General features: G+C 49.9%; 6 protein-coding genes and 1 non-coding gene across 12 annotated transcripts; 1 reads left to right on the forward strand and 6 right to left on the reverse strand.

Annotated features, from left to right (window-relative positions):
• Positions 1–257: 257 nt before the first annotated feature.
• Positions 258–7,879, reverse strand: LOC120704950 (ferrochelatase-2, chloroplastic). Of its 2 annotated transcripts, XM_039989511.1 has the most exons (11): positions 7,698–7,859; positions 7,503–7,621; positions 6,786–7,068; positions 6,298–6,441; positions 3,423–3,524; positions 2,885–2,988; positions 2,670–2,796; positions 2,074–2,226; positions 1,899–1,999; positions 1,524–1,725; positions 258–816 (listed from the first exon to the last, which is right to left on the reverse strand). In XM_039989511.1, exons 2-11 carry the CDS (start codon positions 7,607–7,609, stop codon positions 592–594), a joined length of 1,548 nt encoding a protein of 515 aa, XP_039845445.1. In that variant the 5' UTR covers positions 7,610–7,621; positions 7,698–7,859; the 3' UTR covers positions 258–591. The 2 variants fall into 2 exon arrangements, with proteins under 2 accessions (XP_039845445.1, XP_039845440.1); XM_039989506.1 differs by having other exon boundaries at positions 7,503–7,879.
• A 700-nt stretch (positions 7,880–8,579) lies between these two features.
• On the reverse strand, positions 8,580–10,878 carry LOC120704968 (APO protein 3, mitochondrial-like). The gene is made up of 2 exons (XM_039989518.1): positions 9,810–10,878; positions 8,580–9,707 (listed from the first exon to the last, which is right to left on the reverse strand). The coding sequence occupies exons 1-2, from the start codon at positions 10,217–10,219 to the stop codon at positions 8,843–8,845; spliced, it is 1,275 nt and encodes a 424-aa protein (XP_039845452.1). The 5' UTR covers positions 10,220–10,878; the 3' UTR covers positions 8,580–8,842.
• TRNAS-AGA lies at positions 10,706–10,787 on the reverse strand. The gene has a single exon. It is a non-coding gene; the product is annotated as a tRNA-Ser (tRNA).
• LOC120705003 (molybdopterin synthase sulfur carrier subunit-like) lies at positions 10,812–11,575 on the forward strand. The gene is made up of 2 exons (XM_039989555.1): positions 10,812–10,944; positions 11,049–11,575. The coding sequence occupies exons 1-2, from the start codon at positions 10,923–10,925 to the stop codon at positions 11,354–11,356; spliced, it is 330 nt and encodes a 109-aa protein (XP_039845489.1). The 5' UTR covers positions 10,812–10,922; the 3' UTR covers positions 11,357–11,575.
• Positions 11,576–12,355: 780 nt separating this feature from the next.
• Positions 12,356–15,480, reverse strand: LOC120704976. 2 transcript variants are annotated; one of them, XM_039989534.1, is made up of 3 exons: positions 14,989–15,468; positions 14,501–14,871; positions 12,356–12,841 (listed from the first exon to the last, which is right to left on the reverse strand). In XM_039989534.1, exons 1-3 carry the CDS (start codon positions 15,398–15,400, stop codon positions 12,716–12,718), a joined length of 909 nt encoding a protein of 302 aa, XP_039845468.1. In that variant the 5' UTR covers positions 15,401–15,468; the 3' UTR covers positions 12,356–12,715. The 2 variants fall into 2 exon arrangements, with proteins under 2 accessions (XP_039845468.1, XP_039845463.1); XM_039989529.1 differs by having other exon boundaries at positions 14,501–15,480.
• A 797-nt stretch (positions 15,481–16,277) lies between these two features.
• On the reverse strand, positions 16,278–21,114 carry LOC120704931. 4 transcript variants are annotated; one of them, XM_039989494.1, is made up of 10 exons: positions 20,926–21,114; positions 20,001–20,128; positions 19,024–19,755; positions 17,974–18,465; positions 17,659–17,717; positions 17,489–17,572; positions 17,335–17,407; positions 17,064–17,123; positions 16,810–16,895; positions 16,278–16,721 (listed from the first exon to the last, which is right to left on the reverse strand). In XM_039989494.1, exons 2-10 carry the CDS (start codon positions 20,073–20,075, stop codon positions 16,697–16,699), a joined length of 1,686 nt encoding a protein of 561 aa, XP_039845428.1. In that variant the 5' UTR covers positions 20,076–20,128; positions 20,926–21,114; the 3' UTR covers positions 16,278–16,696. The 4 variants fall into 4 exon arrangements, with proteins under 4 accessions (XP_039845428.1, XP_039845402.1, XP_039845409.1 ...); XM_039989468.1 differs by having other exon boundaries at positions 17,028–17,123; XM_039989475.1 differs by lacking the exon at positions 20,926–21,114 and adding an exon at positions 20,612–20,749 and having other exon boundaries at positions 17,028–17,123; positions 20,001–20,442.
• A 1,421-nt stretch (positions 21,115–22,535) lies between these two features.
• On the reverse strand, positions 22,536–23,444 carry LOC120704992 (ethylene-responsive transcription factor ERF036-like). The gene has a single exon (XM_039989545.1). The coding sequence runs from the start codon at positions 23,300–23,302 to the stop codon at positions 22,736–22,738; it is 567 nt and encodes a 188-aa protein (XP_039845479.1). The 5' UTR covers positions 23,303–23,444; the 3' UTR covers positions 22,536–22,735.
• Between the last annotated feature and the right edge of the window lie 254 nt (positions 23,445–23,698).

The following is a 23,698-nucleotide window of genomic DNA, read 5'->3' on the forward strand; positions in this document are numbered from 1 at the left end:
TGGCCCGGATGGCTTTGCGTGTGGATGGGGCAAGTAATAATTGTACCTGCATATAAGCTCGTGATCCTCCTAATCATATGATTGAGCTGCTCCAGGCCATTTTGGCATCCTTAATCTGTTCCGTAAAAAAGATACCAAGCTGAGCTAGCACAGCAACCATATATGTACGATTTTTTCTGTTGAGAGCGTCAATCCAGAAACACCACAAAGCACGCCATCCACAACAAATGAAAAAAAAGAAGGCTAATCATAAGCCCTTCACTGCTGCATGTCCCTTTATGATCAGAAGAAGCTCTGGGCATTATTAGCCACCATGAGTTTCCGTAGTGTGGCAAACAAGTGTCCACGCGTGTTAGGTTTGTGCATCTCGTCTTCATACTGCATGTCCTTTTTCATTTCCATTTCCCCTATAGGTACGGTATAACAATTTTTTCGACGAGTCGGTACAGTATAGCCATGATATATCAGATTTTGTGGCCTTTTTTTCTGACACGAGCGAAAGCAAATGGATTCATATACAGTATCAAAAGGTGCTCCAGATGCAGCAAAATTATGGCCAGATGGAGAAGGGCGGGAGAACCGTCGTCGGCTTCAGTGGAACAGCGGCAATATTCCCCACTGGTGCAGGAACCCTTCCCCGGTCGTCACCTCCAGCACCAGCAGAACCAGCACGGCTAACATGGCGGCGCGGCCGTTCCAGGTCTCCGCGCTCTTCGTCCAGCCCCACTCCCACACGATCACTGGTGGGGGCAGCTCGTCGCGCTTCGAGTCGTACGCAGCTAGCAGCTCCTCCACGCTCCCAAGGGGTACAAGTGACTGCAAAATGCAAAACCACCGTCAATCACCTCACAATATTGAGCAGATTGGGTCAACGATAGCAAGGGTGTTATGTGAGATAAATGATACTGAAGCCTCAGAAACCATAGCATATCATTGGATTTGAAAATGATTTGTTTTACGTTCACTCAGGAGCGATTATTGTTATTGTTACAAATTAAAGATTTCAAGGCTTGGTACATGCCACATGGCTTGGTACATTCAGTGTCCTAACGTTTTATTCACACCTTAGATATTATGTGTACAAGAATCAGGATTCTTTTGCTGAGATGGGCAAGTTGCACAGCAATCTTCAATCTTGTAATATGGTTGATCATGACACACGCACACACACGGAAATATGCAATCTGTACCTTTTTTTTTCAAAAGAAAAGCTTACTTGCTTTAAAACTTCTTGTTTAATCTTAGCAGCTCTGTCTAATGAAGCTAGCCACAATATGTGAGTATATGGTTCCACAAAAACATGTGTGTATTGGGTTACATCAATGTGTCAGCCAATATCCCAATAGCTAAAATTAACTGAGGTATCACCCTAACATACTGTTGATCAAAACGCATAGTTGAAGTAACCATTATTTAGTTAGGCACAAAATACCCATACACAAAGCGTTGGGTAATAGCAATATTCTTTTGACCAGCCATGCAGAAGAGATGCAGAGTTTTGCTGGCCATGTGCTGGTTGTTACCTGCCGGGCCTCAAGATTGGAAACTGCCATTGCACCAACATAAGGGAGGCTTTCAATAACAGCATCAGCAAGATCCGAAATGAAAGTGGGTTCACAGCCTAATGCAGGAACTCGTCCCCAGTGCTCGATACCAGATTTTAAAGCCAACTCCTTGTACTCCACATCGATTTCTTCCAAAGTTTCGATGTGCTCGCTAACAAAACTGAACAGGGAAGACCGTAAGAAACCATGAGGATTACCAGACCAAAATTAATGGGAGAAAACTAAAGTCAGCAGAAAGGTAAGATGTGTGGGTTATAAGAAGCGCAACACGAACGGAACACCACTTTTATCAAGAGTTCAAGACAACAGAAGCCAAATTAAGAGAAATAATACCTAATGGGAACAGCTAGAAGGCTTTTGACCCCTTTCTGCCCAAGCTCAACAATTGTCTCATCAGTGTATGGTTTCAGCCATTCCACTGGTCCTACTCGGCTCTGTGGATTCAGAAGATTGATTAGTAGAAGAAGAATAAACACCATATTTGGTTGATTGAAAGAGCTCCAGCGACCTGATAAGCAAGTGTACATGGATTTGTTATTCCTCTTTTTTCAAGTTCTTCCATGATGAGATCGATACACTCTTCCATCTCTGCTTTATAAGGATCACCAGCTTCTTCAACATATGCCAGAGGAACTCCATGAGCACTGAAAAATATCATAACCTGCAAGTTGATTTCTCATTAGAATTTTATTTTGATAAAAAATCATAAGAATTCAGCAAATTCACCCAGGCTGGGGTGGGAAATGGATGCAAAAATGAAACAGTCACGGACAATATTTTTTGGTACTAGAAGCCAGCTTCACTCACACATTACCGCATTATTTGAGGAGCATTACCAAGAGGAAACAAACTTTTGAAAGAAAAATCAATTTGCTTGATGTCTAAAGAAGTCAAACCTTCTACCCTTTTGAAAGCGTTGTCAGTTTGGCGGACATGGAAACATTCTTTTTGAAGAAAAAAAAAGTAAAACAAAAAACATGTTGCCTACTCTTCCACACAGGAGACAGACATGCATGATGGCTTGTAACACGTAAAGTAAATGTCCACCAAGTTTAACAACCCTCTACATCACAAGTGCTTCAAGCCATAGTTCTTACTTCTTACCTTCTGGGGTTCTGGAAAATTTTTCAGTTCGTTCTCAATCAAAGTTGCCATAGCCTTGATATATCCTTCTCGTTGATACCATGAAGGTATTACTGTATGTTGCATATTCACCAGATACTCATCCTCTCTAAAGGAAATTGAAAGTGGCATAGTAACATAAGCATCAATTTTCTAAGAAATCAGAAATGCAGGTATTTAGATTTTTCAAATATTACCTGAATATGCTCTCCAATAAACGGAGACTCGAACCACTAGTTGATATGGAGAACTGAGGGTATAGAGGCAGCACAACAAGCTTTGTGATTCCATCGTGTTTTATCTGAGTTCACAAAGATAATAAGTAATTTTCTAATAGATATGTATGAACAATGAAGCACCAGAAAGTATTTATTTCTATATGTCTAGAATAGTATTCATATAGCAAATGGTGTCATGAATACGACAACACGAGTAAGTCGATTAGCTAATGGTTTCATAACTACAATAGAATAGCATTCATGACGCAAACTGTTTCATTTAAGTACCAAAAGTGCAATCTAAATCCATATTCTTCTGCGAATCCTAAAGGGAAAAATGTTATCCATGCTTGAAGATCTAATTTGAAAGAACCGGTAATTTAATTACATTTGATTTTTGTCTTACAATACTATAAACAATGGCGATTTACAGGTATAATTTCATTGCTAAGATAATAAAAAACCCTGAAAAATCAACAGAACACAGAAACATTTTGGATATATGCCAAGCCCCTACTTGTTCTATGGCTTCTTCAGTGAAGGGATGCCAATACCGCATTCCAACATACACCTTGGAAGGAACATCTTTTTCACATAAAGCCTCCCTCAGTGCTTCCGCCTGCAGAATCCATTAAACCCACCAAATGAGAGCTCATGATGGAAAAATCATTAATTATTCACAAAACTACTAATTCCAATAAAGTAATATAGCAGCATAGACATTCTCAGGAAAAAAAAGGAAAAAGTCCATTTTTGACCATCCAACTATTGCCCGAGTTTGATTTTGGCCATTGAACTCCAAAACCGGGTATCTTCGACCATCCAATTATCAAAACCGTTCACTTTTGGCCATCCGGCGGTTTTGCAGACGTGGACGCCACGTGAAGGTGGGGCCCACTTGTCAGTGCTAATCCCCCACTCTCTCTCTCTTTTCTCTGTCTCCCTCTTTCTCTCCTCTCTCATCTCTCTCCTCCCTTCAGACGGCCGGCGGCGGGCGGAGCAGGGACCGGCGGGAGGGCGACCGGTGAGCCAGCGTCGAGGCCGTTGTGGTGCCGCGCGGCAGCCTGACGCCGGGCAACCGGCGCGAGCAGCACCGCCAGGAAGCCGCGGCTGCGCACGGTGAGGCGTGAGGGCGAGGGAGCAGCAGGCAGTGGCTAGGCCACGTCGAGCCGTGCGGGGGCAGCGCGGAGCTGGACGGCGGCGAGCCGTAGCAGGGGTGGTAGGGAGCTGGGCGGCGGAGGCCGGAGCAGGGGCGGCGGCGGGCTTGAGCAGCAGCTGGTGCAGGGGCCGCACGAATCGGGCAGCGGGGACTGCGCGGAGCCGGCACGGCGGCCGGGGCTGGGCGCTGCGGCGAGGCTTGCTCCGCGTCGCAGGCGTGGTCCGCGGCGGCGTGCAGGCGAGCCAGCAGCAGTGCTCGTCCTCGCACCCTCCGCACCTCCCCTGGGCACCACCGCCGCAGCTCCCCTGCCCCGGCGGCCCCCTCCCGCCACTTCCTCCTTCCTCCCCACCGCCGCCGCACCCCCTGCCCCGGCGGCCCCCAGCGCCGCTCCCTCCTTCCTCTCCTGCCCCGGCGGCCGCCACTGCCGCTCCCTCCTTCGTCCCCTGCCCCGGCGGCCCCCAGTGCCGCTCCCTCCTTCCTCTCCAGCACCGTTGCTCCAGCAGGGTGGGCCCGCAAGGGGCGGCGGCTGCGGCTGCAGCAGGTGGCGCCGGCTGTAGTACGTGGCGGCAGCACCTGCTGCAACAAGGGGCGGCGGCAGCAGCAGGCAGCACAAGCAGCAGGGGCGGCGGCAGCAGGCAGCAGGGGGCGGCGGCGGTAGCAGGGGGCCGCCGAGCAGAGGGACCGGGAGAGAGGAGAGAGGGGGGAGAGAAGAAAGAGAAAGAGGAGAGAGGATGGCTGACAAGTGGGCCCCACCTCCACGTGGCGTCCACGTCTGCGAAACCGCCCTGCAAAACCGCCGGATGGCCAAAAGTGAACGGTTTTGATAGTTGGATGGTCGAAGATACCCGGTTTTGGAGTTCAATGGCCAAAAACAAACTCGGGCAATAGTTGGATGGTCAAAAATAGACTTTTTCCAAAAAAAAATATAGCAGCATATATTCATATTTCAATCCTTATATCCTATCATTGTCCAATGTAAAAGATAACTGACAGTAAAATCCAAAATGTCTTTTCTCATAGTATAAGATCAGCTAGTACCATGGAGCATAGGTGAAACAACAAAGGAAATTCTGCATCTTAACACAGTATAAACTCACTGGGACATTTCCTAGGCCTAACCTATAAGACGTAGCAATATTAACCCAATTATTGGGAAATCATTTCTCAACAAAGTGAAAAGCAAGCATGCAGTAGTATAAGGTTTTTTTTCTTGAACACGCAGGAGAGCTGCGTATCAATATATTAAGAAGAAAAAGGGTGTGAAGAACCCAAAGTTACAGCACAGGTTTTAGTTTTGGGCAAAACCTGTGCGAAAAACCCCTTACTCAAGGAATTAGAAAAACTATCTCTCAAGCACCGAGACCTAAACTAGACCAAGGACCCATCTGCTCTTGTGAGGGCACAAGGGCGAGGAGATAAGGAATTCCTCGAGCCCCGGCTAAGTTCCATAAACGCAGCTCCTCTCTGATCGCATTGTAGACTGCATCTAAGTCAGGCGGAGCGCCATCGAACACACAACGATTTCGATGGTTCCAAACTGACCATGCACCTAGAATAATGATAGAATTTAGCCCATTTCTAACCTGACCTGAAACTCTCTCGCTCGCCTTCTCCCACCAATCATCAAAGGAAGTTTCATCTGGTTGTGGAGCTAGGATCTGCAAACCCACACTTCGTAGCAGCTTGAACCAGATTTGCTGGGTGAAAACACAGGAAACGAGCAGATGATCTATTGTTTCATCCGCCTGATCACAAAGAGGGCAACACTCAGGATGTGGTAGACCCTTTCTGGCAAGTCGATCAGCTGTCCAACACCTATTGTGTGCAGCCAGCCACATGAAGAATTTGCACTTGCCCGGAGCCCAACTCTTCCATATCCTTTCCCAGGGCCTAAAGTGAGTGGACCCAATAAACATGGTCTCATAAGCAGATTTTGCTGAGTATTGTCCTGTTGCTGAGAATTTCCATATATGGAGGTCCTCAACTTAAGGTGCATGCTGGGAATTGATCTTGCAGCATTAATCCTAATTGTTTGAAGTTCCATCAAGATCCCCTTTAACGATCCCCTTTAACAATAATCGATGGGTCATTCGTCATCTGAAAATTAGTTTTCCTGTGGCACTCTTGTATCCTATGTCTAACTCTAGGTAAACAGAAATCCACATTGCTAAGACCTTTAGTGCATGGCAGTCATGGCAATTGGCAAATTTGACAACAAAAGGTTAAGACATACCTGTGCATCAGTAATTTGTCGGAGTGGAGAACCGCCGCCTATGGATGCATAACCCTCCTTACTCTTTGGCGCTCTCACTACCGATATGAATTGTGCTAGTGGCTTCTGCAGAAAGCGAAACAGCCTAGGAAGACGGATAATGTCCTGTGATCATGAGTCATGGATATACAATCAGTAAGAGAGAGAAAAGGCTTGCTATATGATGTACCAAAAAAATACAGTAGTAACATGCATCCATGTGTCTTTGTAGCTCAAGCAATCATAACACGATTTTAGAAAGTTAGGCTCCAATGTTGATTAATGACACAACAAAACATGGGATTGCGGAAAATTAGCTCCCCACATATCTGCAGTATTTAAACCTGCTGCACATTTACGTAACAAACTACTAATTACTTTCGCGCCACAGTTGTTAAACCTGCAAGGTAAAAGTACGAAAACAATATATAGCAAGTAAACAAGTATTGCTTCGCAGTATGGTAAATTACCGGGTCTGCAAAAAGATTAAACAAGAAAGGCTGCACATCGTCAAGAGTCTCTGGGCCCCCAAGATTCAGCAAGAGAACACCAATCTTTTCATTGCCAACAAAAAGTTTTCTCAGATCAGATTGGGAAGTAAGAACTGCCTCCGATGCTGATGAATATCCCGTAAAGTGATGCCTCAAGTCAGGCGATGGTTGAGAAGACCATCCCAAGTTGCATTTGACTGAAATTCCCGAGCGGTCGCCGGCAGAGCAAGGTTTAACTGCATGTATCCTTGATAGATTGACCCTGTCAGGCACAGGAGGCGTGTTAGGCGTAACATTGACACTGGCATGACATAAAAGAGTTCACAATCTAATCTATGAACATCATCGCTGCCGCACTTGTGCAGAAAAAGAGAGAGGTGTGTGATACAGGGAAGCATAACATTAGTTCTAGTTATGGGATACGGGTATATGTGTCCTTCGTTATACATACTGCATGCCCAAACCTCGGCACGATCATGTCACACAAACACCCCAGCTCATTCGCACAGCCACAATTAGTGGCAGGGACACGGTTGCCGCTTCTGGCAACATCCGGCAAGCACGCACGCCGCGCCGCATGCAGAGTTGAGCGGCCGTTGGTTATCCATCACCCCGGAAGCAGAGAGGGAACATGAGGAGATCTTCCCCTTTTCCGTTGGCATCAAAACAAACGCACGGTACCAACAGTGCGCATACCTGGCGGGGTTCCGGGGCGCGGGCCGCTTGGGGAAATGGGAAGGCCCGGCCTCCACCCTCCCCATCTCCACGACGCCCCTCGTGCTCGCCTGGCTGGAAGACCACATCCTCCCCCTCACCTGCGCGTCACAGTAAAAAAAAAAATTGGCGGTCGGCCGGCCCGGCGACAGGCGCGGCGGGATCACGGGGCCTCACCTCGCCTCGCGCGCACGGGAGTGGGGACGGGCCCGCGAGAGCGGCGGCGGCGCGAACGCCGGCAGAGGGGCCTCGCCGCCGCCCACCGCAGGCAGCGCCGGGGAGGAGAGGACAAGGGAGGGGGGGCGCGGGGCTACGGGGAGGCGTGTCGCGACGCGCGACGCAAGTGAAGGGAGGGAGGGAGGGGGGAGGAGGCCAGCGAGGAGAAAATACTAATCCGCAACGGTTGGTCCCTGCAGTTTTGGAGGGGTTCAGCTCCCGCGGCGCGCCTCGGGCCCCCTGCGCCGAGCTGCAGCGCGGTCACTGACCCATGGGGGCCCCTCTCCGAGGGCCCACTTGTCGGTGACGCTTCGACCGCGCTCGCCGGAGGCGGTCGGGGGCTCGGGCGGCGGGCGCGGCGTGAGATGGGATGGATGTTCGATCCCTCCGGGGGACGCAGGGGTAGGGGAGAAATTATCTCGACGGGATTTTACGATCCGGCCCCTGCGGTGCCGATTATTCCACCGCCGGAGGCGGGCGGCGGCGCTCTTAGCTGTCTTGAGGGAGACGGGACGTTCTTATTCCTCCTCGGCGAAGCGGATATTTGCTCGCGTACGTGCAGCAGCGCTAGCTGTTCTTCCACAAGAAAAGACCTGGATCAGGCTCAGCCCTTGTTGTTTGTGGACATCATTTGGTGAGGAGGATAGATCAGTGGCGCGCAGTGCGCGGTCGTGCGTCCCACCTGACCAGAAAACGCCGTCTCGGTTGGGGCCTCCAAGATCAAAACAGCACACAAGAACGATGCCCGCATCATCATCATCATCAGTAGATTGTAACTGTTACTATTCATCGACAGGGGAAGGCAGCGACGGTGCGCTGTACACCGGCCGGCGGCCTGGCTCACTATCAGCGGCGGACAAGTGAGCAAGCTTTGCCCATACATCTCCCGCAGAGGCTCATCTTGTCCCGACGTGATACTTAGGCAATAATTTGTTTCCTTAAATGTATAGTATTGTCGGTGGTCGCTTCACATTTTCCACATGGTTGGTAAGAAATACTAATCACTTGCAAACCGTTTGTTAGTCCGACACACAGCTGAAGAACCACGTCACACAAGGCGCTGAAATCCCCATAAGGCGCGCGCCACGGAGACCCGGTTGCGAACCTCAGGCGACGAGGTCGTCCTCGTCCCGCGCGGGCGGCACGACGTCGAGCCGCATCATGCTCCGGTACGCCGCGGGCACGGGCGCGCCGGCCTGCACGCACAGCTCCACCACAGCGGGGGCCTTGCCGTAGTACCGCTTCAGCTCGTTCGCCAGTGGCGGCGGGTCGTCGCCGCCGTCGGGGTCCGCGACGACGTGCCACACGTAGCCCGGCGGGACCTCCTGCCACGCGTGCTGCCCGTCCCGCTGCTGGTGCTTGGTGGCCCTGCACATCCGCACCTTGTGCCCCTTGGGCCCGACCTGCACCTCCGGGCAGTACCCGCAGGTGTGCACGCTGTACTTCTTCATCAGCCTCGCCGCGCCGGATCGCATGTCCAGCCACGACTGCAGCGTCCTGGAGGCCAGCTCGGGCACCGTCACCTCCTCCTTTTGCTCATCTCCGGCGTCGGGTGAGGCAGAACAGATCGCAGTTGGCGCTGCTGGAGACGGCAATGCTGAGCAGGCTGGTGGTTCAGATGACGCTCCTGGTTCCGAGTTGCCTGCTTCGTCCGGCTCGAAGTCCGCGATCCGGCCATCGATGGAGTAGACCGGCCTGGTGCGGCGCTTGGTCGGGTAGCGTTCGATGTCCACGCTCGCCTGGATGCAGAGCTCCAGGATCGCGGGGAGCCTCGGCACGTCGTACTTCTCCTTGTGCACCACCCTGGGCTTGCCGACGCGGTCGAAGAGGTGGTAGCAGTAGGGGAAGCCGACGACGTCGCGCACTGTGCCCGGCCGCCACACGTGCAGGGAGTTCCTCGCGCCGCTGTTGCGGCCCTCGCACGTCCTGATCTCGTGCCCGACGCGGCCGACGTGCACCTCCGAACAAAACCTGGCAAGAAACATTCTCATCATGCTATGACGATGTTCCTGCACAATTTGCACGGATACTGATGATAGTTCGATGATCTTCAGTGTTGAGAGCTTGACTAACCTGCACCGCTTCACCGGGATGGCGTCCTCGCCCTCGACCAGCCTGGCCAGGCCGTCGAGGAGCCGCTCCCTCGCAGCGTGCACGCGGCGGGCGACCCTGACGAGGTGCGGCACGAGGAGGCCGTTGTCGGGCGGGTGCTCCAGCACGCGGCACGGGTTTTCCCGCCGGGCCTGCCTCTCCTCCTTGGCGCGCCGGATGAGCACCTTCATCGGCGTCACGTACGGCTTCCGCTCCCACCTCCTCCCTGGCCGAGGCACGTCGGCGTACGGGACGGCCTCTTCATCCTCCGTATCTTGGCGGCCGCCACCGCCTCCGTGAAGCCACCTCGCCCTCGCGCCGCGCCGTCGCGCGAGGAGCACATGCAGAGGCGCGCGCGAAGCTCCCGAGCGGACGGTGAGAATCCCCTGCATCTGTCGGACGTTCACGGGCGGCGCTAGAACTGCGTCGGCATTCCGTCGAGCACCTTACCGCGCGGCCACGTTCTGGAAGGAGGAGGAGCGAGGGAGCGCTTGCAACGTCGAGCAGCAGCGCGTCGGGTCACGCGGGCACGCAGTCACGCACACGGTACGAGCGACCCCAGTCCGGCAAGCGGCTAGCGGGAGCGCCGGGTTTCGCCGCCGGGGAGGAGCGGCGCCCTCGAGCCTCTTCGGATTGGGGGTAGAGATTGTTTGCCGTTGAAGGATGCAAGGCCGCAACTATTTTAGCGGCACTGTCAGCTGGTCAAGTACTGGGTAAGTTGAGTGGACAACCAAAAAATTCTCGGCGGGATCATTCCATTCGAGCGACCTGTGCGTCTGTGACGAGTTGAGCAGTGGAAGAAATTGAACATTTCAAGGTAGTATTCAAAATTGTGGCAAACATAGCAAAAAATGTAAACGAAAAAGGAGGAAAAAAGGCGTGGTCGGCAGGATTCGAACCTGCGCGGGCAAAGCCCACATGATTTCTAGTCATGCCCGATAACCACTCCGGCACGACCACCTGCTTGCTGGGCCTCACTTCATAGTTTAGTACTAGTAGGCTCGTAATGTTTTCTGCAGATTTCGGCCGTCTCCAACTCTCGGGCCACGTTGACTGCGGCAGCAGATTAGCGCCGCAGCTTCCTTTCCTCCGGCGATGGCGACGCCGGCTGCAAAAGGTCGATCGCTTCTACTCCTGCCCTCGTCGAATCATCGTCTCCTATCGATTTCCTCCACTAACCGCTAGCCAATTACTCCATCTCACCCCTGGTGCTGTCCCCAGATGCTGCTGCTCCCGCGGAGGAGGAGGAGGGTCCCGTCGCGGCCGGGCCGGCGGCGCCTGCGGCGAGGGTGAAGGTGCTCTTCTTCGCCCGCGCGCGGGACCTGACGGGCGTGGCGGAGTCGTCGGTGGAGGTGCCGGCAGGGGCCACCGCGGGGGAGTGCGTCGTCCGGGTGCTGGCCGAGTTCCCCAAGCTGGAGGAGATACGCGGCTCCATGGTGCTCGCGCTCAACGAGGAGTACGCGCCGGACTCCGCCAAGGTCGCCGACGGCGACGAGCTCGCCGTCATACCGCCCATCAGCGGCGGCTGATGTTACCACGAGCGAGTTGGATAGGGAAAAAGAAGAAAAAACAAAGAAAAAAAAAGGTTCAGTTTGCTTCGGTTCTTGCCTTGTTTCTCCATACAATGTGCATACTGGATAAGCAATCTCCTGTTCTTGGCTCACATTTTGTTCTTAAAAACACGTTGATAAATGACAGTTTGATCTGAAAGACTGACCGAAACAGGAATGCCCGTCTGTACTCAGATACATGTTGCGCTATTCTCTTACCTGAGTTTAGATTGTCGTGGCCATGCAAATAATTCCCAATGAGGCCATTTGTTCGCTAATTCAATGCTGGAGCTACAATACAAATGGATCCTTGAGAAAGACTGTCTACCAAACAAATTTTTTTTGTTCTAAACCGGCACTGTTGAGGCCTAAGAAAACGCTGGGTTGGGAAAACCTCTCTTAAGTCTCTGATCTTCACTGATCGTGGTGGTCAGGATTGAACGTCGGAACGTAGACTGCTCGGTTTCGTCTCCTTCCAAACCAAATTTCAGTTCAAATTTCTGATGTGGAAGATTGGAATGGTTAGGATCAAACGTCCACGCCTTAGTTTCTGCCCTTCCTAAACCAAAATTCAGTAAAGAATTCAGATAATGGCACCACCGAAGTTGTAGCCTTCTTAGGTAACTTTGCACATTCAAAGGATCTATGCATCATACACCATCTTTCAGATATTCAGATGATAAGGTGATGTGACGAACACATCCCTGTTCCGTCAGGTAACAGCAACGAATACAGCTCCATTTCCGTACTCCTTCAGTCCTTCAAATGACCACACTATTTCTTCAGATGACCACACTATTTCATCATCAACAACCACAGGTTCATTAGGCAGTAGACCAGTAGTACAATGAACCAGCTGAAATCAGAGCACTTCAGGCTGCTGCATACGACTGCAGACACTGAAAACCAACATCATGATTCATGATCATCGATGAAAAAGAGCAAGAGAAGTACACAAACAGCGCCACGACAGGAGAGAGCACATGAAACCTGAGCAGTCTAGCATCCAAATTAACAAGAAAAGAACATGTCTGTACCAATGACAAATCCACGAGTCCATCACCGACCAAGGACTAAACCAAGTACGAGTGAAAAATGGAAACCAGGAGCATAATCAGTTCCCAAAAAAAAAAAAGGAAAATTAAGAAAAGGAAGAGGAGAATACAAGTTGTAGCATAGTGCCATAGCATCAGGCACTACATTGGCATCCTCCTCAGTGCCATCTAAAACTAAAGTAATGTGGCAAAGCCAATACAGATGGTCGTGATGATGCTCATCATCCATATCAGTTGCCTACCAGTTACCGCAACCTTCTTATGGAGCTTTGAGCAGATTGGCTCATCTCTCCTGTACCATTGACCATGGAAGCACAGCACCAGCTGAAGTTCTTAGCAGTGGCACACGCCTCGCTACCAAGAAGGCTTCGTTGAGACGTGCCGCACGATCTGCAAACCGGGAGGTCCTCTGTATTTTCACACCAACAAGCAGGAAAACATGGTTAGACACTTCCAGGAAAGAAAGTATGGTCAGGAGCTGTAGCTTCTCATTGAAAAATAATGATGTCAAATTGTCAATGCAAAAAAAGGACCATTAATTGCTTACTATGACCAACAACTTATCGTTTAAGAAATGCAGGGAGTGAACAAACACACATTGCTGCCACAAGTCCTTGCTAGCTTGTTATTTCCACACTTTACAATAATTGTACCCGGTGTTCTTTCACATCTGAAAATGGCATCACAACACTTTGAAAATGTACAGCAAGGCGCAATTCATATCCCCTATGTGACTATGTCTCCACGATAATAGGACTGTGCAATGTGGGAGTGGGCACTGTGGGTAGTAGGGGAGGACTATTATTCTCCTCTTAACTTCCATGTGGACAGCAGTGGACATGCCTCAACTTATCGATAGAGAGACGTAACTTTCGTTCTGAAAAAAAAGGGGGATAGAAAAATATGGTATGGTGTCTAAATTGAAGTACGGCAAATATTTTGGTCCTGGCTTGCCAGGACATACTAATGACTAAACACAATTGTAGTCCAATGTCATTTAATGGACAACAGACTACCAATTCCAGCCAGCCATAGTCAAATACACTGGCAGTTGCCTTTTAATATATCCCCTACATGAGGGACGCTGCCCTACTGAACATGTGGTAATGACACATGGCAGGTGCTGATCATGAGAAAATCTAGAAAGAAAACTCTGATTTGTTATCAATGCAATAAACTCAAACATGGTGCTGATCATGAGAAAATCTGGGGGGCCACCTTTTTCTCAAGTGAAGGCTGCCAATGATATCAGGAGAGTAATCAAAATCAGAATTGTTCAGAAAGGGTTTTTCTCAGATGTCTCACATACACCCATATTTCAAGGAGAACAATGATATTGCGAAGCCCCAGAGGGCAGAGACATGATCATAGCAGATAATTATATACCCCCATATGACCATGATTCCCAAGAGAGTGCTGAATCATCAGAAATTATCTAAAGCCACAGACAATATGAAGGTGAAAAATTATCTATCTGCACACATACTCATTCGAAATGATTTAGAAAAAAGTTAATCGTTTGGAAAGAAAGGAAGACTTAAACTCTGTACTATTCCTTATACGGCCCATTATGCTGTCATGCTGATAACTTCTGTACTATTCACATTTAAACTCTGATGACCTCACACCCACTTCTAAACTGTGATCAGCTCACACCTACTTCTAAACACTGATCACCTCAAACCCAGTTTGGAAGCAAGTTCATCGAAAAGACCACGCAAGTCAACTTTCACAAGAAAGGGCTGAAATACAGGTTGCTAACACTTCTACAGGCACTGTAAATTATGATTTGGAATTAAATTTTTTTCCTTGACGCTTGTGCCTGAACAATACATCCACTAGCTGTGATGTTTCAATTAAATGAAACAATATTGATCATAACTCATCCAGTAATTCCAACAACAAACTATCTCAATCAAATAAACTATAGAATGAATGAATAAAGCCTTCCTATCAGCTAAATATGCAGCTTATGCCATTGTACTAGAGCTAGACTAAAGCACAATCAGAATCAGATCCATAGTTCTAATATAGCAACCGATGTATTAAACAGAGGCAAAGAGCCTACCTTATCATCAAATGCAATCTTTATCTGGGGCAATCCCTTTGCCTTGCGCTTCATCTTGTACATCCTCCTCCCCAGCACAACCAGGCCCAGCAACGCCGCGGCGATGGAGAAGGACCACACGGGCTTCACCTTCCAAGCACAGCAGTGCAGCAGCCTGAACGGTAGCCTCCACCAGACCACTACTTGTTTGTCGCCCTCTGCAGTGCCCGGTGTGTGAGCCAGCGGTAAAGCACCGTCCTCTGCCTCCCTATCCGGCTCATCGCAACTGGATGCAGCACTAGCGTTGGCCCCATGCTCCTGCTCCTCTTGTTCACCATGAATCCCGTCACTTGCCACAGCATCCTCGGGGCACGGGCTTTGTAGCGAGGCACCTGCAGGCGTTGCTGCATCAGATTCCAGAGTTTCTCCCAACCCATGATGCTCGGGCTGCACCGCCGAGCCCAATTCGCCGTGATCAGCCACAGCATTACTCTCCTGGTCAACCTCACCGTCTACCGCCTCGGCTTGATTACCATCCACGCCCCAGGTTGTGCCGCGAGCCGCGGTGGTCTCAAGAATCGAACCTCCTCGGGCCTCATCGACGCCGCCTGTCGGCAGCAGCTGTTCGCTCCAAACCCCAGCGGCAAGATCGAAGCTTGCTTCCGGAATCGGATCGAATCTGTCCAGCAATTCTATTCCTTCCCAGGCGTCCCCGGGCTCCGGCCACGGGCCCTCGTCGGGGAACCCGGCGCCGGGGCCGGCGGGGGCGAGCGCGAAGTGGTCGTGGAGGACGTCGCCGCCCCCGCCGGAGACGACCACGACCTCGCTGTCGTCGTCGGAGGCGGTGCCGCCGCCGCCCCTGGACGCCGCGGAGAGCACCTCCCAGTCGCCGATCTCCGACTCCGAGGCGGCGTCCTCCATGGCTGCGGCTCCGGCTCTGCCGTCGGGTGGCGAAGGGCAGAGGGGAAGGGGGGAAAGGTTGGGGGAATTGGGACTCGGAAGAGAGGGAGGAGGAAAAAAAAAGTGGGGGAGGAGGAGGCAGGCAGGTGGGGCCGGGCGCTCGGTGGGTCCCGTCGGGCAGGGACAGGAAGGGTGTGGGCGAGGAAAAAGGCCGGGTGGGGAAGGGCCAGGCGGGCCACGTAGCCGCCCAGGGCGTCGGATAACGAGGAAAAGCCAACCGGGCGGTCAAGAGTCCAATCCTTTCACTGTAGAGTGGGTCACCGGGCACACCACAGGTGGGGCCCAACTGCCATAGAGAGCGCGGGTTCCCCGGTGGACGGTTTCCGCCGAGGGGAAAAAAATCTAGACGCTGCTAGGCTCCAACTTCCAAGGGCGGAGACAACCCCTGCGCCGACGTGGTATTCTCGCCGACACGTGGCGCGCTCCCGGTGATGATCCGACGAGCCACGCCGATAGGGGGCCGGCGGCGGGTGGTCAATCAACCCCTGCAAATACTTTCAATAATAACAATTGCTTTTTTAAAAAAATACTAACAATTCCTTTCCTAATACTGTTCTGCTAGTTGCCACCAGTAGTTTTTTTCCACACTAAATCAACATCAGTCACCAGGAGTATTTTTCTCTCATAGTAAATTAGCACTAGTCATAAGTTACAGCCAACAGAACAGAATGTATGTGCAATCCCGTCCAGTGAAATCTAGTGTTTTTGCCACGGCCTCCCAACCAAGGGTACTTTCCTATGGACCGGGTAAAATAGGGATTTAATTTGGAGCGGAAGGAGTATTTGCAATATATATAGCTTCGCTAGGTAGCAACAAATATGACGGGGAAACGTGTCGGACAGTAGCAGGGAGAATCCATGGCATGTTTCGGTACTGCCTTTCACAAACCGTGACAGAAGGAAGAAATCCGTTTGCGTCTTGACTGGATTTGGATTACAACATTGCCGACACAACGCTTCCAAAGATTGGAGCTGCCCAAGGCTAATAACCACGTAAAATAAAACAGAAACCAGCGAACCTACCAACCAACCATTGCATTGTAGGTATATCTAACCATATCTAATATCTAATGTGGACGGCCTGCAGCTACAGAACAAAGCAATGCCTTCTTGCCATATGTACTGGGCCCCCTTGTTGATTGCTACTTGCCATATGCAATGGGCCAACGAGTGGTATCAGGCTTCCCGGCCCGGATGATCATCGCGTGTAAACGGGCCAACTGCACCCACGGCGCTCTCGGCATCATCATCATCATATCATCGCCATCGTGGCCTCTCTTGCCTGCCAAAAAAAAAAGCCCGGTCAGAACCGTTGCTAGTGATGCCAATACTTGATGCAAGTTAGCGTAAACCTGGTGAAGCGGGCCTACCTTGGCTTGTTCTTAGTCAGGGATGGACCACCTTTCAGATTGCTCGTGCCGGATTCAGCAAGCCTTCCACCGCCCGATCGGAGCACCTGTTTGTGCACACCATGTATGCAACCAATGTTTTAGTTTATGTTGCTTTTTGGAAATGAGGGGAAAGGAAGATTGATAGAGATTGTAAGCATTGCACAAAAGAAATGCCCCCAAAAAATGAGATGTCCAACCTTTCTGTTTTGTTCACTGGTCACAGAGCGCTTTACCGTCGTACTTCTTGCGCCAACAGTATGGCCTGCGGATCTTGACTTCTGCACAGGTTCAGTCTACAATGAAGTACCATTTGATCCGTGTCAGTTAAGAGGTCCAAAACAAAACACTGCAAACTGGCAGCATCACTCAAACAATAAAAAAAACCGAACATTATGCAGTCCATCTCAAAACGATGTAAATGGAATCCACTAAGAGGTTTGACCTCTCTCCATTGCCTGGAAAAAGATAGTTATGGACAATCATCTCGCTTCTCATAGGTTTTACCTTGGCTACCACATTTGTCATATTTGAAATCTTAGGTGCCTTTGCAGTAGGGGGGTAATTTTCGGAGCTGCTTCTGCACAAAGGAATACTGCAGTTTAGATAACTAAATCTTTCTTAACAAATCGTTCGGCAAATAGAAAACAGCTAGAGGTACCTTGCACTCAGAGATGCAGATGCACGCACATATCCTCTCTTCCTGCTATTTTCATCCAATGCTGCGGGTGTGCTCAGCTGCTTCCTGATCATTACTCAAAGAGGGCAAAAATATCAGTAACATTCCTCCAAGATCTCCATTCAATATGTGAAACCAAGAGAACTAAAGACCTTTTGTTCTTCGATCCATCATTTATGCTAGTTAGTCTTGCTGACCTTTTTAATGTAACCTGCAAAATGATATTGAGGTTGTCACAAATGTTTGAATCGATAATTCTTTAGGGTCAGCGAGTTTATCAGGATATCAGCATTATGGCACTTTGAAAGAAAAAAAAATATATGAACGGAACGAATTTGGTCCATTTATGGCAGTAGGCAACTGAAGCTCTATTTCTGAATGGGAAACATGAAATGGAAGGAACAAGATGCATAAGAAGTTTAGACATTCAAAGATGAACACTCATTTTTTTTAGGGGGCGAAATTACCTGAGCAGTTTTTGATGTTCTTGCGCTAACTTGAGATGAACTGGGCATCGCCAATGTTTTGGCAGCCAATTTCCCTGTAGCAGTACTGTTGCAGGATGCAACATGAGAAGCATTTGATCCTTTATTAAATGAAATCCCACGGGCATTTGAACGTTGCACACCATTTAGATATTTTTGGGGAGCTTGAGCAGCTAATTTAGAAGGTGCCAAAACTCTATCAGTGTTCTGGCACAAACTGGAGCTGGAAGATGTTGCAACTCTATCATTATTTTGATGTGAAGATCTACATGAGGTAATAGCTCTACCAGCATGCTGATAAGAAGCTGATCTTGAAGAGGCTGCGGATCTATCAGCATCCCATCTATCAGATAAAGCACACAATTTCATCTCAACTCTCTTGTGGAATGGATCCTTCAAGTCTTGAGAGGGCTTGTTTTCTGAATTGCTTCTTAAATCTACCCTTTGGGTGTGTATAACAGAAGTTGGCAGGTCCTGAGATAATTAGATAAAGATACATCAGATCAACAAAGTACAAAACTTATTTCCATGACATCTTATATCAATCAAGACGACAGGGTCTATGGCATAAAAATGTATTATTCAGAAAATGGCCATGCTTGTTCACATCTATATCTAGTCTATATCTAGAACTGAAATTATTTTGGAAAATGCACCATCCCAACTACAATAAGGATGGAATTTAGCACAAAGCCATGATCTGCACTAATCATTATTTGTAGTAAATAAAGAAACGCATGTGTTTATGATGCTTATTAATGCTTGTTATTTTATCAGTGTATCTATAGAGTAAATAAGTATCCAAATCTTACGGTATCTAGGCATGATCCGCACTAGTCATGTATTTGAAGCAAAGACATAAACAAATGCATTTAATTGTTTACGTGTTTGAAGCAAATACATAAACACATGTGTTTAGAAGTATGTATCTACAAATATTGAATTATCTAGCCATGCAGCATAACCTTTGCTATTGTGATGAAGTTTCTAGACTAAAATAGCAATTATTCTGAATTCCATATGCAACATTACCTTCACTATCTTCATTGATCTATTAACAATAGCTACACTTTTTCTAGCCGCATGCTTCTCATGACCAACTTCCAAACCTTCGGGTTGTAGACTTGCTATTGGTAAGACAATTCTCGTGCCAGTAACATTACTTTCACCATTATCATTTGATACCACTCGTTTTGGAGCAAGAATTTTTCTCTCAATAGCTTCACAGCTGAATCCATTATTGCTACTTGTCTGTGCTGCACAGGGATATTGCTTTTGGCCAGAGCTAGACCTCTCCTCCTCCTGAATATTTTGCAAGCTTGCTGTTTGAGAAAATAATGGATTAAATGTCAAGTACCCGAGCTCATGACCATCTTGGCAATTCCTCTCATCTGATGAGTTGACCTCAGTGATAGGTTCAGAACTAGAACTTGGAGCACTGGCCACTGGATCTTCTGACATATCTTCATGTAATTCATCTACTTGGCTGCTATGGCCAAGAGTACTGTCATCATTCCTCTCATCCATTGTGGCTTCAGTCTGGTGCATTGCCCCCTGAGCCTTCAGTTGCCTCGCTCTCTTGAAATATTCTTCAAAGAATGCCTTCTTTTGTGCAACCAAACCCGGTGCTGTGAGCTTGCTTATCTCCTCTTGTCGTCTGTTATGCTCAAACACGGACCTCTTCTCCCATGACAAGGATTCTGCAGCAAATCTACCAAATGAGATTGAACCATGATTGAGCACCATTTGCTGAACTGAAGAATCCTGAAAACCAAACATAATGCACAATGAGAACTCATGATATTTGAACAATAGACAACCATACATGGAGCCTTTATCTTGAGTTTCTAAAAAAAATAACAGAAGGAAAATGCAGCGACTGGGTCCAATCTGCTAACCATGTTACTATGTTCAGGAACTATGCAGGTCCAGGATTTCAGCTGACAATTCCAAGAAATTACGGGAATTACGGATGAGGAATGACTGATTATGAAAGCAGAACGCAATACCTGGGTGCTGTGGTCATTGTAAGGCAAATCCGAGCATGACCACCCGCTGAATCGCTGCCCAACATCGGCAGCCATTATGTTGTCCGGATAAACCAGCTAGTTTCAGCAGAACAAGAGCGCAGAGACACCTGCAGCACCAAATTCACGATCACATAAGCACAAATCATGAGTCGCGCCACGGAAGCACAGGTAACACGACGTTAGGATGAACAGAATAAACAACGCCTTGATTGTACGGAACAAGAAACGCGATATTCGTCACCAAAATTTCGGAAATTTTCGCCAAAATCACTTGTGCACGCAGCAGGGGCGCCAACAAACAAATCCACCTCGAACGGACGCATCTAGCAAGGGAAGCCACCAGACCAAACAGAGATATACGGCTGGTGAAAAATCCCCCTTCACGGGCGCAAACGGCGACCCTCGCTGCCCATCCCCCTACCTCGAAGAAGAAACACGAGCCGATGAACACGCCGCGCGCCAACCAGCGAGAGACCCTGCTGGCCGCGCGTGCGCGGTGGTGTACCCCTGAGAAGTGAGAAGCCCACCGACCGTGGCGACAACAGCGGCGCCCACCAACCGAGCGCCCCCCCCCCCCCCCCCCTCCCTACCTCGAAGAAGAAACACGAGCCGATGAACACGCCGCGCGCCAACCAGCGAGAGACCCTGCTGGCCGCGCGTGCGCGGTGGTGTACCCCTGAGAAGTGAGAAGCCCACCGACCGTGGCGACAACAGCGGCGCCCACCAACCGAGCGCCCCCCTCCCCCGCGGGTGTCCCATCCCCAACCGCAGCACTTGCGGGGACCCATCAAGAGCCCGCCTCGTACCGAGAGCGACAGGACGAAAACCCGATCGAGGAGGGGAAAGACCCCACCGATCGGAAGGGACGAGGACAGGAAGGACGGGCGGTGAGGGGGAGACTCACCTACTGGCTCGCCGGCGAGGAAGGGGGAGGGAAGCGAAGCGAAGGCGAGCAACGGGAAACGGGTCGTAAGTAACGGAGGCGGCCGGCGATGCGCGGGAGTTAATCCGTGCTCTTTAGTGCCCGCGGCGGCGTTAGCGTTGGCCAAGAACCAAGGCCGGGAGGGGAGGGGGGGCGGGGGGCTAAACGGCTCGGAGCCTCGGGAGGGGGGAGGTGGCGGTAGTAAATGCGGGGCGGGCGGGCATGGGGACGACGACGATGGACTCCAACGTTCGAATTAAAGGCGGCGCGGCTCGCCGGCGAGCCGTTGCTCGACGCTGTGCAGCTGTCCTGTCCTGCCCGCGTGGCCTCTCTGATGGGCCTCTTGGGCCTCGGCCCCTGGACTTAAAAAAAACGTGATTGGGTCCGTTTTATTTCTTCCTCTCGTTCTTGGAGTTGGGGCTTGTCGTATTATGCGTGCTTTCCTTTGACCTCCTTTTTCTTCGAGCGTGAGGGAGAGGCTGGCCGGGCATTTGAAGCAAGTTTGCAATTGAGTAGGAGTGACAATGGGTGATTTTTGCGAGCATCTCTAATTTTTTTTAATTTAAAATATCATACTAATTTTTTAAAATATTATATTATTTTAAAAAACTAGTATAATATTTTAAGTCGGAGGCGCACCTAAAATTATCCACTTGTACCCCTACAATTGAGCGTGACTCGTGAGTGAGAGGCTGGCCGGGCATTTGAAGCAAGTTTGCAACGGATGGGGACGATAGGTGCTGCTGCGATTCTGGTTTGTGCTGGAATAGCCGGCGAGGGCGCGAGGCTACTGTCCTGTGCAGATCCTACTACGGAGTACCATCAAATAATTAAACCGAAGTTCTTTTTTAACTATTGGCACGAGATACAATATAGGCGTATTTCAGTAATTTTGGGAAGTCTAGGCCTATTTTTAAAATGACTTGTGAATTTTGTAAAAAAAACAAAAAGCTCTGGCTCTGCTTGTCAACAATTCCTGGGAAAAAACGGTGGCAGGGAGAAGAGTATGAGGTGTGGTAATTGATTATCGGATATTTGAAAGTCTCTTGCAAGACCTCTAGCAATTATTTTAAATGATAAATTGATACTGAACCGACCTTTGGGCTTAGAATGAAGGTCAGGACTCAGGACCATATAAATTCCTTCAAATGAGGCATTTTTTCTATGTCAGTGTCTCCAACAAATTACCCATCTATCTACCCAATACAACAACAAAAAATGATGTTTTGATTATTAGAGGTGCTCCAGTAGAGTACCAATCCAATCCTCGTTACCTAAAAGTTTTTGTAATCCTCAAATTACACCTCACTCTCACCTAAATAAAGGGGAATTTCATTTTATCCTATTCTTGGTGATTAGATTTTGATAGCTTGATGCAACAACAATTAACAAAAGTACAAAAGTAATTATTAATAACAAAGAGAGAGAGAAAGAGAGAGTATGTTTTGGGTATAGGGTGTCAGTAATCTGTTGGAGATGCTCAACCTCTAGAGCTGCGAGTCTTCTAAAAATACAGCTTTATTGTTTCTCTAAATTTAGACGTGATTATCACTTGTTAGCAGATGTCGAGTAATTAACATAGAGTTAGTATGTAGAGCGTCCTACTTTTGGAGCGATTTTGGAGTATGTTTATTCATTAGAATTACCACATATATACATCACATGCACTAGTACACACATTTTGACACATTTAAGCTCTTATGATATATGATACGCAGTACCGCATATTTGCTGCATGGCAATAGTACTATTTGAAGATTGATCGGTGAAGTGGCCATTGCTACGTGGCAGCCTAGCATGCGTCCCACAGGGACCCCTGGGGCCAATGCTGGGAGCCGGAGCCCTCGGAGCCGTCGCTGCCATCCGGGCCCCACTTGGGCGGGTCCACCAGCATGGCCTCGGCCATCTCGGTCCACAGCTGGGGCGACGACTCCATGTCGTCGTCGAACTCGCCGCCGCCCACGGCCAGGTCGAGGCTGCCCGGCGCGGGGGGCTCGTCGGCGGCAACGAGCGCCGGCTCGCGGCGCACGCGCTCGGCCGCCTCCGCCGCGGCGGCGCGGATGTCGGCCGGGTCGGCGCTGGCGGGGCGGGGAAGCCAGCCTGCGGACCCCGGGAAGTTGAGCTGCGCGTCCCGCGGGCCGCGCAGGCACAGCGCCGCCACGTCGTGCGCCACCGCCGCGGCCTCCGCGGAGTCGAAGCTGCCCAGCCAGACGCGGACCTTGGTGCCCGGCTGCCGGATCTCCGACACCCACTTGCCCCACTTCCGCCGCCGCACGCCCCGGTACTGCGGCGGGGCGGCGGCCGGCTGCGCCGCCGGAGCGGCCGGCGGCTGCTGCTGGCTGCGGTGGTGGTTCTCCATGGCTGATCGATCGAGCTCGCTCGATGATATTATCTCATCACAATGCGATGACGATGCCTAGCTGCTGCAACGGTGCGAGAGGAAGCGACGCGTGAGGTCGTCGCCCAAATGAATCGATCTCGGAGCTCTTATATAGGCGAGCGCCGACGCCGCCGGGCGGCCGGGTAGTATTCGAGCGAGCTGTTGATGCAATGTAATTGGTGGCGTGCATGGGAACGCGAGGACAAGCTGCCGCGATGCAAACTGTTGCCTGACCATTACTGATCTGGATCTGTCAGACTGTCACGGTGAAACTAGTAACGCTGTGCTTGCGATGGACCAGACGACAGGTTGAGAGGACCGATCGGCACGGTGGTGCCAGTGGGTGATGAACTTTTTTTTTTTGAGAAAAGAGAT

Source organism: Panicum virgatum, chromosome 1K (genome assembly GCF_016808335.1).
Source record: "Panicum virgatum strain AP13 chromosome 1K, P.virgatum_v5, whole genome shotgun sequence".
Taxonomy (NCBI): domain Eukaryota; kingdom Viridiplantae; phylum Streptophyta; class Magnoliopsida; order Poales; family Poaceae; genus Panicum; species Panicum virgatum.